Raw genomic sequence first — 16321 nt, 5'->3', positions numbered from 1 at the left:
ATTCTTTTGTTCTTAAAAATTTGCTTAACATTTAATTGGAAGTGTATATCTCAAAAGTATATATACTACTTCCTATAAATTTATAGAACCATTTTTTTTTTTTTTTTTTTTTTTTTTTTAAATTTTTTTTAATTTTTTTTTTATTTAATTTGATTGTTTTTTGTTTTTTTTATGTTTCTTTTATTGTTTGTTACTTTCTTTTTTTTTGTTTTTTGTGTATCCCCTTGTTTCCTGTTGTTATTTTATTTGGCTTTTTTCTCAAAATTGTACATATTGTTTTTCTTTTATATAATGTTGGCTTTATTATTACCAACTATTAGAAACACATATGAAAAGCAGAATGTATATATGGATTACGGGTATAAATTTGAAACTGTTTTAGAGATAATGACATCAAACAGTGAAATTCATTTAGTAAGATCGTTGAATACAAATGAAACATTTATTTCAAAAGTTTATGATCTGTATGGAATAAACGAAAATGATTTAAAAGGTTATATGAATGAGTTACATATAATGAAAAAGTTGGAGAATTGTGAAAATATAGTTAAGATTGTTGATTTTATTAAGAAAGATGATTCTTTATCTTTCATAATCGAATTTTGTAATCAAGGAGATTTATATTCGGATATTTTAAGAAGAAAAATAAATAGTGACCATTACTCAGAAAATGAAATATTTAATATACTAAACCAGATATTAAATGGATTAAGTTTTATCCATAAAAATGGTATAATCCATGGTGATTTAAAAAGTACAAATATATTTATTAAAGATGGTAAAATTAAGATTGGTGATTTTGGTATATCACAAAAAGGATCAAATAAAAATTTAGGGACATTAAGTTTTTTAAGTTATGAATCTATAAAATTAAACAAAACAAATAAATTAAGTGATTTATTTCAAGTAGGTTGTATATTATATGAATTAGTAACTTTGTCTTCTCCCTTTTCTGCTAATAATATAAATGATATGATTCGATTGTTTGAAGATAAAAATTATAAAAATTATATTATTAAAAACATTTCATCATTTTATTCTATACAAATAGTTGATATTATTTCAAAATTATTATCATTAAATGCGCTAGACAGGTTAGAAGTAATTTCTGATTATAATATTGCAAGAAACGAAGATACCAAAATAATTTGTTCAAACAAATTGGATTATGTTTAGATTAAACGATAACATATAAAATTAAAAAAACGAAAAAAAAATAAAATTACATGATGTATTTTATTATAAATTCAAAATAGGTATTGTAAAATATGTCTATAAAAAATGGAATAAATATATTTTTGAATAAATATTTTTTCATAACCTTATTAGACAATACAAGAAAGTGAAATATCATATTTTCGAAATTGGTTGGTTGATATTGCTAGAATTTATATAAGTTTTATGAATGTTTTTTTTGGGGGTAGTTATTCATAAAACCAATTAAGAGTATAAAGGGAATAGCTATTCAAAAGTTGTTGATTTAGCAAAATGTCTTTTTCTACAATTTTAAATGTGCCTAGTTATGGATGGAGATAAAGCTCTAAGGAATATATAGATCATTTACAACTTTCTTTAAGTAGGATTTTTCCTTAAGAGTGATAAATAAAAGTGAAGTGCAATTGCAAAGGATAAAATATTTAAGTGATGTGCAAACAAAAAATGTAAATTTTCGAAAGATGCTGCCATAATGAAGAATAAGAAATGTCATGAAACTAAAAGAAATTAATATATGATGATGAATAAAATTAAAGATGCAAATTAGGCATTGAAATATAGAAATAAATATGCATATAAAAATAATGAAAATCTAAAAATTGATTTAAATATAGTAATTTAATAGAGTTAATATATCATATTATCAATAAGAATTTGGAAAATGTAAAAGAAGAAATTGTACAAGAAAAAGCAAATAAAAGCGAGGAGATAAAAAACAGAACAAAAAATACCGAAAAAAAAAGAAAAAAAAACTAAAAATCCGAAAAAAAAAGAAAAAAAAACTAAAAATCCGAAAAAAAAAATAATATAGAGAGAGAATAGGACAGGAGAATGGTTATATTATTATATATTTAAAATAGCATATATTAATGAATATGTAACATTCTTCTAAAACCTACATAATTTAAATTTATATATATTTTTATTTTTTTGTATTACATTAATAAAATACATTTAAATATGTGTTTATATTGATATAATGTCTATAATAATAGTTTTGAGGAAATGTAATAATTGTTTTTTATTATCATTTGCCAATAAACGAACAACAACATAAAAGATTATATTAAACCTTTATTAAAAAATAATTATAAAGAAAAAACGAAACCATATTAAATTGTTTTGAAAGCAATGTATATGTAAGTATATATTTTTTTACTCATTTATTTACAATGGATAATGCTGATAAGCCACATTGCATTTTTCGAAAAGGTGAAAATAATTAGAATTGAAAAAGTTATAAGGTTTAAACAAAATAAAAAAATAACAAACAAATAAATTGTATAAAATAAAAGGTCTTTGTAAATTAATAATAAATAAAAATAATTATATAAATGGGTATACCTTTTTAATACAAAAAATCGAAAATTAATATATGATTAATTATAATTTTAATTAGTAAGTATGTGTATGCTATAAAAAATTGAATTTAAAGTTTTTTTACTTTCAAATTATGTGTTATTATACTGAATAACAACACATTTGAATAATTATAGGGTTAAAGGGATACACATATATAGGTATGTCCCTTTATTCATCATATAATGTTAAAAGTATATAATTAACTTTTATGCAACTATTGTATATTTTTCTCAATTTATATATTTAATTTTTATTATTATTTGTAGAAATGGGCATTTGTTTTTGTTTTTCAATTAACAAAGATTCCATCTTTAGCTTGATATCTTTTTCCTTTCTTTTTTTAATTCTTTTTACTTGTTTTTCAATTATAGCTACATATTCATCAATAAATTCTTCCTTTAAGCATTCTAGATGTTTTATAATATCATTAAATCCTTCAATTGTTTTTGACGAAATCCCTACAGTTTTTATTCCTTCATAAAATTCATTAATCATTAATGCACAAGATCTACTAAAGCTAGCCATGTATGTTTCGTCATTTAAAACATCTTCGTTGAAAGTATCATAATTTTTCATCCATTCAATGCATTTATCATGCCTAATGATATCAATTTTATTAAAGCAAGCTAAGAAAGGCAATCTGGTTTTATATAAAATACTACATGCATAAAGCATATTAGACATAAAGGTAATAGGTCTTTCACATCGAACAGTGTCTATAATATAATTAATAACAACTGGAAAGCTAACTGATAATGTTTCTAAAATTATATTCCCACTAGCTGACCAGTTAAACACTTCAATTTGCCCGGGCGTATCGACAATTATATAGTTTAATTTATGTTTTCTTTTTTCTAATATTTCAATAACCTTATCAAATCTAGTAGCAAATAAATTTAAACATGTCATTATGGCACCGTTAGGTCCTAGTTTATATTCTTTCATAACCTCATGGTATTTTATACTATCTCTTATATCTATATTTGTTGGGTACTGTAAATGTTTAACGGCTGGATCGAGATTAATTGTATATACTTTTTTTTTTCTTTGGATTTTTAAATAATTATATAATGCTCCAATATATGTTGTTTTACCACTTCCTGCCATACCAATAGCAATTATAACGATTGGTAGCTTTTTGTAATAGTCTCTCATGTTTCCATTATTATTTAAAGGGTGTTCACTATTTGATGACTCTTTTAACTTTTTGCTGTTTTCGTCCTTTTTAATAGATTCCGGTGTTTTACTGTTTGTTAATACATTTGGATTGCTTTCTTTTAATTCGTTTATTCTATTTGCCGTTTCATTTATAGAATTTACATCGATTTGATTGGCCTGCATATCACTGTTAATTTTTTTTTCTGATGTATTACTTATATTTTCAGTTTCCGTGGGCTGATTAATTTTATCATAACTATCACTAATTGTATCGCTGCATTCTCGTTTTTCAAAGCTTTCTTTATTTTTATCCATTTGGCTGTCAGTGGGCTCAGTACGATCATAATTTTCTTTTATTAAAAGATTTTTACGTGATATATCATTGCCTTGCTTATCTTTTAGCGTGTCACTATTTAATGCATTATTACTTAATTTATAATTATCAATTTTATTAACATTTTGTTCTTGATTACTTTCTTTAGTATTTCCCTTTTTACCTTCCATTATGTTAATAGAAATGTTGTGCGAAGCAAAAAATATAAAACCAAACAAATTTATTTAAAAATCGGTATATATAATTTTAGCAAACTTTGAATTCAAAAAAACAATTATTTTCCATTAAAGGAGTATACTAAAAATACATGGCATAAAGGATCATTTTTTATTTTAATTCAAGGAAAATAAATACATAAGTAATTGAATGAATAGATGAAGGAATAAATATATATTTATTTATCTGATTTTATTTTTCTTAAAGTGCAGCTTTTTTTGGCGGGAAAAAAATGAAATTATGATTAAAAATTATATATATTGTAAATTAAAAAAATATAAAACTTATACTAAGAAATAACTTATTTTAATTTAATTTACTATTCTTTTTTATGGGTGAAAAATAGTAAAAAAATAAACTTTTGAAATGTATTTAATATGTGTTATATTTTATGCATATAGATATAACACTAGTGATGTTACTATTCCACGAAATTTGTTTATTTAGATTTTTTCTTATTGCTACTAATTTGTAAAAAAATCGGAATATATATGTTTAATAGGAAAACTTATTAAAATGAAACTCTATTTTTACTATATTTTTTTATTTGCCCTTTTAATTAATATGTGTCAATTTTTATTTAAATCAATAAGGTGAAAATTAAATAACTTGAGGTGCTACGCATTTGGCAGACATGTATAAAAGGGAGCATACTTATTGGAAAAAATGTAAAATAATAAAAAAGAAAGATAAAATAAACCATTAATAAACTATTTCGATGGTATCGATTGATATATAAGATATTATTATATGATCGGTAAAGGGTTTTAATAAAAATATAAAGTTTTATATAAATAAATAAAAAAACACAAACATTTAAATTTATAACAAAAAAGAACTATCAATATTAATGTCAAATGATAGCCCGTAAAGAAATGTTTTTCATAAATTATAATATTAACATTTGTAACGTTAAACAAATTAAATGTATGTATATAAATCACATAAAAATAAATGAATAAATTATATCCAAATTAAAAATGTTTGAAAAGAAAAAAGACATTTCATGATAATAATTTAAAATAAATATAATCCATGAAATATAATTTAATTTATTAATATATGGATCATAATATTAAAGAATATCAAATTATTATCCCATATATACGTTTATTAACTATTTTCAACTATATTTTTTAAGTTGGTAAGAGCTGCCATTTTTGTTGCTTTAACCACTTTAAGAATAAGGTCTTCCATATTGGGAGATTCAACATCAATCTACATAAAAAATGGATAAATATATAAAATATAATAATTATATATTTTTATGGATGAATAGCATATATTATAAATATGGCATTTATACAGAAAATATATATTTTGAATGAACGCTGAAATATAATTATTATGTTATTAATATGTTTATATTGCTTACAGAGTTGACACAAGTAAGATTAACACAATCATCTTCTTTTTTAATGATACATCCAAATAAGTTAATATATGTTTTTACAATCTCTCCATTTCTAATATCCTCTTCGGATTCAATTTCGGTTTGGAATGAATTTGCACTTTCTAAAATTGCGTTTCTATAACCATATTCATAAGTATCGTTGTGATCATTTATATTTGCTGATGCATGAACAATTATAGTTTCATTTTCTGATACCTACACAATTAACAAAAATTGCATATATGTGTATTTGTATATATTATGATGTAAAAATGTGAAAAAACATTGTTTATAAACAAACGAAGAAAAAACATATTTCCTTACTTTAACTTTGTGAGCTAAAGCATATAAATATTCTTGGGCTAGTCCTACAAGACTTCTGGAGCGAAGTTGAACCATTACTAAATTGGGGCTGTATATACGGACAAATTTCCCTAAAAAAAATAATAATTTTGCAAATCGTGAACTAAAATATTATGTAAATTAACAAAAAGGGAAATAAAAAAACAATATCATAGGCGGTGGAAATAATAAAATTAAAAATATCAATAAATATTATAATCATGTATTTATATTATTAATTACCATTAATAAAGTTTCCATCGAACTGTTGGGCACCATTGGGATCCCATAATATTTTGACGATATCATCATACTAATAAAAACGAAAAAGTGCGGATATATATATATATATAATAATTTTTTTTATTTGAAATTAATTTTATAACATAAAAAAATAAGTTGGGTAATTCATACATTATCTGAATCGGGGATTTTAAGCTCGATTTTCCCAATGTCTACACCGCCATGTTGTTTAAAATATACAGTTGCGTCCTCAGCATATGTATTATATAAACTGTAATCGTCGTCACTTTGAATTGTTGTTGTAAAACGGTTACAGCTTCTTTCATCATTTCTTCTGCTTGCTTAGTTTCTCTAGCATCTGTGCATATTAGATGTGCATTGTTTTTATATATATCGTCCGAAATGCCATTGGCCAAAATGGATCTATTTTTAAATTTTATTTACATTTTTAATTAGAAAAAAAAAGGTAAATATATTTATTTATAAAATGGCATGCACATTATACAATTGTTATAAAAATGCACAACACATTAATATATTCTAATACTCTCGTTTATATGTATAGTTAGATTAGATGGTGATATATATAATATATTTATCATATTTTCTTACATAAGGTTGCCTGAAGATTGTCTCCTTAGATGAAGATCACTTGCAATGGTTTTATTGCTTGCATATACGAACAAACTCAACAGAACAAAAACGGTTTTCATTTATATTTTATTCATTTTTTAATTTGATAAATAAAAAGTATAAAATATATTAGTATTTTTTAAAAATTATATAAATATAATTAAAATCAAAGAAAACTATTTTCGAGAAAACTATAAAAATTCATATTTATTTTAAAAAAAAGTTATTATTCAAAAATAAATTGCATAATTATTTAATTTGTATGGCTTACAAATGCGTGAATATTTTTTATTTAAATAATCTAATTCCAAAACAATGATAACATATATAATTTCATAAATATTATGATTTTTAATCTAGTTATATCATAATGTCTAGAAACAATTCATTTTAATTAAATATAGTATACTCTTTTTTATTTTATAGTTCAATGAATTAAAAATGAAATATATATATAATATGTAGCTACGCGCGAAATTATTATATTTGCGCGCATGTCGTAAAAATTCTATATTAGCGTTTCCTACATTACTTTTACCTATTAGCAAATTAATATTAAAATATAGATTAAAAACTAGCTATTTCCAAATATATGAATGTCTTAAAATATACCAGCTATCACACTCAGAATAATTTATTAATGATTTATTTCCTCTTTTTTGATTGCATTTTTGGATTTTTGGACTTCATCTAATGGTTATAAGCATACGGGACAGCACATATATTTGATCAGCATATGCAGACCAATAAATGTTATCAAATTATAAAAAATAAAATAAAAATACAATCAATAACCATAATCCAAAATATATATTCCATAGAACAAAACTATAGCTCATGGTACGGCCCCTTGCCTTCTATATATAATAATAAAATATGTGTTTAAAAAATACCATGCCAAATGTATAATATATATTTTAATTCATTTTTTAAATGAATATATACTTAAACATTGTTAGAACAGAAATAAATAAGTATATAACATATTATGGGCGTCGATCAAGTAGTTGTTTATTCGCCATTTCCCCATGAATGAAAATTATGTTTATTTATTTACTTAATATTAGTACTATTTTATTATTGTATACTAAAGTGGTATAATTAATGAACGTAATATAGTACTTTAAATCAATCTATAATATTCCATTTATAATTTTTTTAAAATAACATATTTAGGATAATATATATGTTTAAATGAAAACGATATATTTACGAATGTTTATATCTATAATACCATAAAATATAGATAAAAACAAATTAATTGCTATACAAATACATTAAGTTATCCGAATCAAATAATAATCAGTATTTAATCATCAATGTAACATTAAAAAAATATATAGTAGAATAAATCATTCCAATTTTATATCCTCATTTTTATTAATTATTATAAAATTATTACAAAAAAATATATTATGAAAAATTAAAATATAATTATATTATATCCATTTTAAAATATATTAATTTTATATAAAATTACACGTCCCAACCTATATATGTATATCTATTGAAATTAAGAACGAATATTAACAGTATAGTGTTATACCTTTATGGAGAGTAAATTAAATCATATAAACTATTTTTATCTTATTATTAGAAACTTAGAAAAAATTTTAAATAATTAAACTCCAAAAATTGATATTAATATAATTCAAATTTTCATTATTTATTATTCATATAATTAAATTTAGGAAAAAATAATATAATTGCAATTTTTGGATAATTTGTAAAGTTGTTATATGTGATTATCCAAAACTTGCCATTAAAATATAATATACCAATATTATACATTAATAATGTTTAGTCTGTATGAACTCATAAAATTTAATCTTAAAAATTTTATTGTATATTTTTTATTTACGATATTATTTTTATGTTAATGTTTACACACGTTTTCAATGCTCAAAATTAGTCTTTTTCTAGAGGTTAAAAATTCAGGTTACAACACTTTTTTTTAATATTTTTTACTAATAATTTATTATATATATATATTGTTTAATAAATATAAAATCAATAAATATAATCAAAATCTCCAAATTAGGTTAAAACAAAACTCTACAATCATAACTTGGAATCCATCTTAATTTTGGTTCTATATACATGACACCGATCATTTATTACAAAATCGGAACGTGAAACGTTCTTATTTGAATTATATAGCAGCTTTTATTAAAATCTCTATTGATTTTCTGCATGTACAAAAACAAAATAGAAAAATCTTTATTTCAAATAGCTATTTTTCTTTATTTATGTATAATTATAATTTTTTTAATTAATTCGTGTAAATTTTTTTCGTTATTTGAATTTTTATCTGTACATATATACTTTAAAAAAAGATATAATGAAATTATTAAATTTTTTATTTATATAAATTAAAAAAAATAGAGCATAATAATTTCACTTCATTTTTTTTTTTATTTCTACACATCAAATATGTAGTTCTTTATTAGTAATCATCGATTATGTTTATTTTTTTTTAATTCATATTTATAAATTACTTGTTTGTTACACACACAAATGCTTTTTTATTTTTTACAAATTGGGGAAAATTAATTATATGAAATACCATCATTGCATAAGGGAGTAAGCATATATAAATGTAAATAATTTTTTTGTTCTAAAATATATGCCATATTTAATAATGAAGAAGTTTATTTGTATTACAACTGCTTATGTTGTTCTATTTGTTTCACCTGGTAATAATACAAATATTTAGTTAATAATTACAATTTTTATATTACACACATTTTATTTAGAATTACTTGTATAATTCTATATACTCCTATATTATCACACATAATTATTTTTCAACATTTATATGCAGAGATCATTTATGGCTACCAATTGGAAAAAAATAAACCGAACAATGGTAAGAATTTAAACGATTTTAATCCATATAATAATTTAAAAAATTGGGGTTTTAATAAATCAGAATCATCAAATGAAAAGCAAGATAATAATAATCATGATGCCTTTAATGATAAAAACCATGGGGAATTCGATTCGATAAATATCGAATCCTTTGAAAATAAAGATAATACTCAAAATACGCAATTCACATTATATAATAAACCCCAAAATAAAAATTATCTTGGTTCGTTAAAAAATTTTAACCATGACAATGAAGAGGCAAATAAAAAAGTAACTATAGCTAAAAACTCATTTATCCAAACCTTTAATGCACCAGAATTTGATTCTAATTTTTTTAATATAACAGATATGATATATGGTGTAGATATAACAAAAGAAAATATATCATTTATTTACGTGAAACTACGAACTTTAGAAGAACTTCGAGATATATTATATAAATTTTATAAAGATAAAGATGGCAAATTAAAAGATGACAAATTAAAAGATGTAATAAGTGATCATGAACAAATAAATAAAGATTTAAAGGAAATATTTAAAAACTATCAAGCCCCAAGAGACGAATTAATAACTGAAATGACCAATTTACATAATCCTCTTTATAATTTTTATAATAAACCTCCAGTGGATAATTATCAATTATATACATCATCTCAAAAAAAATATGTAAACGACTTAATTTCAGCACTTAGAAAAGTAGAATCCCAAATCGAAAAAACTATTTCATCTATGTCAAATACATATGAAAATTTAGGTATAAATAATACTAACGAATTAAATGGCATTATTAAAAAATATGTTGAAGATATAGTAAATTACAATATTAAAATAATAGGTTTGATAAATGATCGTTCATTTCTCGGTGACGACAAAACAATTCCATTTACACAATTTTTAATTGATACTTTAAATTCTGAAAACAAATTACCAAGTATTAAAAATAAACTAAATTTTTTACTAAATCAATTTAAGGATGTTCAAGAAAAATATACCTGGCATTATCAAATATGTCAAAATATTCTTATATTTCTTAATAGTTATGTAATATATAAACTTCCACGTTTATCTGGTGAATATTTTAATAATTTTAAAACAATAACAAGCAAACTTTCTATTATCGTTTATAATGATGAACGTTTAAGTTCTTTAGAAAAATTATATAAGTACCTAAACGAAGTGTTATTTCATATTTTTAAAATGACAGGAAAACTATTAATAGACAATCCTGATCCACAAAACAATCTAATATTTAAAGATGATATTTATGAATTTGATATCTCCACCCCCAAATCTAAATTCACATCATTAAAAAATGAATTTGTTGAAATATTTAAAGAGGAGTGGGAATCTTATAATAACAAAGATATTGAAGGGTCAGATAGTATAAATAATAATATGATATTAATTTCAAAACATATGAACAAATTTAAAAATTTGATTGATTCTATGGAGAGCTCTCAAAAAAACGGTTTAGAAGAAAAAAACAAGGTTCTTGATGAAATATCCAATAAATTAGATAAAAACACTTACGACGAAAGAAAAGAAGGATTTACGTCGTCTTTAGAATTGGCAAAAAAATGGGAAACAAAAAAAGCAGAGATATTAACAAAATTAAATAAAGAAAATAATGAAACTGTTCAATTGGAAGAACAAATTAAAGATTTATTTAAAAAATCCTCAGAAATAATTGCTGAAAAAAAATATGTGAACGACTTAAAATTAAAATTAAACGAAAAAATAAAAGGCATATCTGACAAAAAAGAATATATTAATAAAGCACTTGAATTAGAGAAGGAAATAAAAAAAAACATCGAATATATTGATAAGTTGGCTAAGGAATCACCATATGAAATTAACAAATATATAGAAAAAAAAAATACAATATTCAACACAATAAAATCAAACTTCGACCAAATCTACGTAGGTGATATTAATCAACTTTATAATGAATTATCTTCCATAGTTAATGAAAACGTCATTGATAATGTAGAAGACAAAACAAAACTTGAAGCTTTAAAATCAAAAATAGATAATGAGTGTAACAAAATCCAATCCATGCAAATTAAAATAGACGCATCCCATTTAAATACTGTAGAAAATAACAAAAATGCGCTTTTAAATACCATTTCGGAAACTAAAAAATACATATATGACGAGATGAACAACGATCTAAATAAAATGTTAAACGATTTTAAAAATAAAGAAACCAATTTATTAAGTAGTATAAATGATTATTCTAAGCACAATGACGAATTAAGTAATTATAAAACCGCTATTTCAGAAATCAGGAATAAATATAATGATAAAATTAATATAGACAATATACAGGAAGATGAAACAAGGAAAATCTATGAAAAATCCAAAGAATGTGTGGTGACAGTATCAGCTAACGAAACTGAAGTATTAAAAAATATCAATGAAATAAAAAATATGAAAGACAAATTCTTAGATAAAGTAAATATATATATTAATTTTGACAATACTTATAAAGAAAATGTTGGTTCAGAACACGATCAATTTATTAAATTAACAAATAAAATAAGCACAGACGTTTCAAACAATGAATTGAGTGCATATGGAAAGAGGCTTGATGATAGTAAAGGTTTAATTACTCAAACCAGCAAATACATTGAAGAAGAATATCAAAATATCAATATCCTTAAGAAGGCAAATGAATATATAAAAGAATGTGAGAATACAACTGAATTAATAAAAAATTTTCGTAATAAACAAAATGAGTTAAGTGGAATTTTAAATAAAAATATTGAAAAAATAAAAGATACTAGTTCAGTAAAAAAATCATATACAGATAATTTTTTAAACACACTAACAAATAAAAAAAACGAATTAGTTAAAATATTCATAGATGCATCTCTAGATGATTACGAAAAAGTTAACAACGAATTGAAACAATATTTTAATAATTTAAAAGAAAATTTAGGAAAAAATCCAGAAAGTAAACTATATCAACAATTTAATGAAAAAGAAAAAGTTTTTAATGATATGATACAAAAAAATGCAGATATAAAAAAAAATGTTTCAAATATCGAAACAACAATTTCCGCATCAATTCAAAATATTAATGAAGAAGTAGAAAATGATATTGGAAAAAATATCGAATCACTAAATACCCAAATACTTGAAAAGGTAAAAGCAAACATAACAAATTTGAATGAAATAAAGGAAAAATTAAAACATTATAATTTTGATGATTTTGGGAAAGACGAAAATACTAAATATACTAGTGAAATTAACAAAATTAAGGATGATATTGAGACCTTAGACAAAAAAATCGATACAAACATAGAGGCATTAACGGAAATAAAAAAAAAGTCAGAGGGCTATATTGAAGAAATAAAAAACCCAATAGATAAATTCGAAAAGGTAACAGATAGCGTAATATCTAACGATTATACAGAAGGAATAGAAAAGAACCAAAAAATCATAGTAGAAAAAATAGATAAAAAAAAAAGTATATATGAGGAATTAAATAAATTATTAAATGAAATATCAGAAATAGAAAAAGATAAAACTTCGTTAGAAAAAGCAAAAGATATAAATTTATCATATGGAAAAAGTTTAGGCAATCTATTTTTGGATCAAATTGATGAAGAAAAGAAAAAGGCTGAACATACGATAAAAACAATAGAAGAATATATGAGAGATTTTGATAATAATAATAAATCACAAGAAACAGAAAAAGAAATGAAAATGCTTAATATATCATATGATGACAACAAAAATGATTACGATATTAGTAAGAATCATGAAAAAAATATTTCTGATATCCGTGATAAATCTTTAAAAATAATACAAGACCTTTCTAAGGAATCAAATATAAATAATATTAAAAACGAGTTACAGAAAAATGTTTCAGACTCTCAAAAGCATAATAGCGATATTAATCAATATTTAAGCAAAATTTCGAATATATCTAATATTTTAAAGTTAAATGATATTCAAAATATTACTGAACAAGTAAAAAAATATACTAATGAAATTGAAAATGATAATAAAAAAATAAATGATGAATTAAGTAATTCAGAAGCACTAATCACAAAACTCAAAGACAATTTAAGTTTAAAAGAATGTCAATCAAAAATAGAATCAACTACAGACGATAAATATGTTGATGAATGTATAAAGAATATTACAGATTTAAAAACTAATATTTTAAGCGAAGAAACTAACATCAACACTTATTTTAAAAATGCCGAAGAGTATAATAAAAATGTATTATTAAATTTGAATAATATAGAAATGGCAGATAATAAATTTCAATATATATTAAAAACTAAAAACAATGACACTAATAACCATGATTATAATATTAACGAATTGGAAAACCACAAAGATAAGTCTAATGCTTATAAAGATGAAGCTGATAAAAATACAAAAGCGATCGAAAAAAATAAGGAATTATTTGAACAATATAAACAAGAAATAACGTCACTTTTAAATAAATATTCTGCGGTAGCATTAAAAAAAAAATTTGATAAAACAAAAAAAGATTCAGAACAAATCGTAAAGGAAATAAAAGACACACACAACAATTTTATATTGCAAGTAGACAAATTTGAACAAAAAATGAATGAAATAAAAAAAGAACAAATTCATATTAAAGATGAAATCGCTCACAATGATAAATCTAATAAAGCAATAATAGATATTCAAATGTCCCTAGAGCAATTAGAAACAATATCATTAAAAATAAATGATATCAAAAAAAATTCAAGCATTTGTTTAAAAGAGGTAGAAAGCATAGAAAATCAAATATCAAATTTATCTATAAATACCCAAGAAACAAAACTAAAAGATAACGAAGATAAATTAAATACCGTTCAAAAACTTTTAGAATCTCTTATATCTCAAAAAAAAAATATTGAAGACCAAATAAAGGAGTTAGATGAAGCCAATTCCAAAATTGAAAATATAGAAAATGAAAATAAATTCAAATCCTATTTAGATGATATAAAAGCAAATGAAAAATATGATAATATTTCAAAATCTATTAATAATATTAAAAATTCTACTTATGAAATCCGAAGCGATCAAATAGCCAAGTATGCCAATACTATACAGAATTATGTTGAACAAGCTAAAGAAATTCAAAATAATCTAAATAAAGATGAAATAGATGATATAATACAAAAACTCATCAATTATAATAAAGAAATAGAAATAAAACGACACACCATTGTAGATAATAAAAATCGCGCTATGTCAATAATTTCTCATATTAAAAACACTACTAATTTAACCGAATCGGAATACAATACTGCCATAAAATATGAAGGCGATGCCAATAGCATAATTCTTGATTTAAATAATAGTCAAAATATACTTAATCATTTAATAAATCAAAATTTAAACATTATAAACGATTTAAGGAATAGAAAGCAACACATACAAAGTCGTAGTAATTTATATACTATTAATAGGGAGCAAGAAATAACGCAAACAAAACATTTTAGCAATACGCAACCTCATGATGTTAATGATACAAAAAATATAAATAAAAATCGTCAACATTCAAGCTCAAATGGAAAAGGCTCGTCCAAAGAAAAAAATACAGAAAATACTGTTAGATTCGCCGGAGCAATTGCAATTGGTTTAGTAGTATGTTATGCAGTTACAAAATTCAAAAAAAAAAATGATAAAGATGCAATGTATTATGATGAATCTAAAGGTTTTTATGATGACAATGAAAATGTGTTTTTTGAAAGAGAAGAAGAAGTTATAGAAATAACCATGAATGACGATTTATGATTTAATTAAAATCAATTGTTTATAAAAGTTAATATTATAGCGAATTTACACCTATAAATAACAAAAAGTATTTTATATGAATATTTCCCATATGAATGCAACAATTCTATGTTTAAAATATTTTTTGCTTTGCACATATAAATGCTAATTGTCGAATGCTATATGTGTAAACATATTTATTTATAAAATTGTAATTTATAATACCAAATTAACACACCAAGGAGTATTATAATTACACATAAATTAAAAAAATACCATTATTATTGTTAAATATTTGCAATCTTATGTTTTTTTTGTTATTTTTTGTTTTTTTTGTTTTTTTTTGTTATTTTTTGTTTTGCATATAAGAACATATTTTATAATTCACACTAATTCACATAGAAATGTGTATCAATACTATTGAGGATGTATCATTTTTATCAACTTAAGAATTAAATTACAAACCTTTTATTTATTAAATTCAAAATTTTAAATAATAAAAAATCACTAAAGCAAGATTTTTATAATATAAATTTATGGTGAATTTGTAATATTATTGTTATAGTTGTGCAATTGCAACCATAATAAAATAAGTAATTCTAGCCTGAATTAATCTCTTTTAATATTTAAAATATAAAGGTGTGCTTTATACTCAAAACTAATGAAAAGAAATACCAAAACTCTTACTTTTATATAATCTTATAATGTATCTCTGCTGTAACTGTTTATTCATTTGCATATGTATCCACAAATATAATAATATTCAAATCATATATATCAAATTTTACATTAAAGTTAGTATATGT

General features: G+C 22.1%; 4 protein-coding genes across 4 annotated transcripts; 2 read left to right on the top strand and 2 right to left on the bottom strand.

Moving 5' to 3' along the window:
• Positions 1-291: 291 nt before the first annotated feature.
• On the top strand, positions 292-1176 carry PVVCY_0600080 (NIMA related kinase 3, putative; the record flags this gene model as incomplete). Its single annotated transcript, XM_008627154.1, has 1 exon — positions 292-1176. The coding sequence occupies one exon, from the start codon at positions 292-294 to the stop codon at positions 1174-1176; it is 885 nt and encodes a 294-aa protein (XP_008625376.1).
• Positions 1177-2820: 1644 nt separating this feature from the next.
• On the bottom strand, positions 2821-4239 carry PVVCY_0600070 (XPA binding protein 1, putative; the record flags this gene model as incomplete). The annotated part of the gene is made up of 1 exon (XM_008627153.1): positions 2821-4239. The coding sequence occupies one exon, from the start codon at positions 4237-4239 to the stop codon at positions 2821-2823; it is 1419 nt and encodes a 472-aa protein (XP_008625375.1).
• A 1159-nt stretch (positions 4240-5398) lies between these two features.
• Positions 5399-6976, bottom strand: PVVCY_0600060 (fam-a protein; the record flags this gene model as incomplete). Its single annotated transcript, XM_037635063.1, has 6 exons — positions 5399-5503; positions 5661-5894; positions 6003-6112; positions 6264-6333; positions 6578-6686; positions 6876-6976. The coding sequence occupies 6 exons, from the start codon at positions 6974-6976 to the stop codon at positions 5399-5401; spliced, it is 729 nt and encodes a 242-aa protein (XP_037490247.1).
• Positions 6977-9522: 2546 nt separating this feature from the next.
• On the top strand, positions 9523-15536 carry PVVCY_0600050 (reticulocyte binding protein, putative; the record flags this gene model as incomplete). The annotated part of the gene is made up of 2 exons (XM_008627151.2): positions 9523-9592; positions 9721-15536. 2 exons carry the CDS (start codon positions 9523-9525, stop codon positions 15534-15536), a joined length of 5886 nt encoding a protein of 1961 aa, XP_008625373.2.
• Positions 15537-16321: the final 785 nt, after the last annotated feature.

Source organism: Plasmodium vinckei (assembly GCF_900681995.1).
Source record: "Plasmodium vinckei vinckei genome assembly, chromosome: PVVCY_06".
Classification (NCBI taxonomy): domain Eukaryota; phylum Apicomplexa; class Aconoidasida; order Haemosporida; family Plasmodiidae; genus Plasmodium; species Plasmodium vinckei.
The sequence above is the reverse complement of the archived record's forward strand: the minus strand, read 5'-3'. Positions and strand labels throughout refer to the sequence as shown.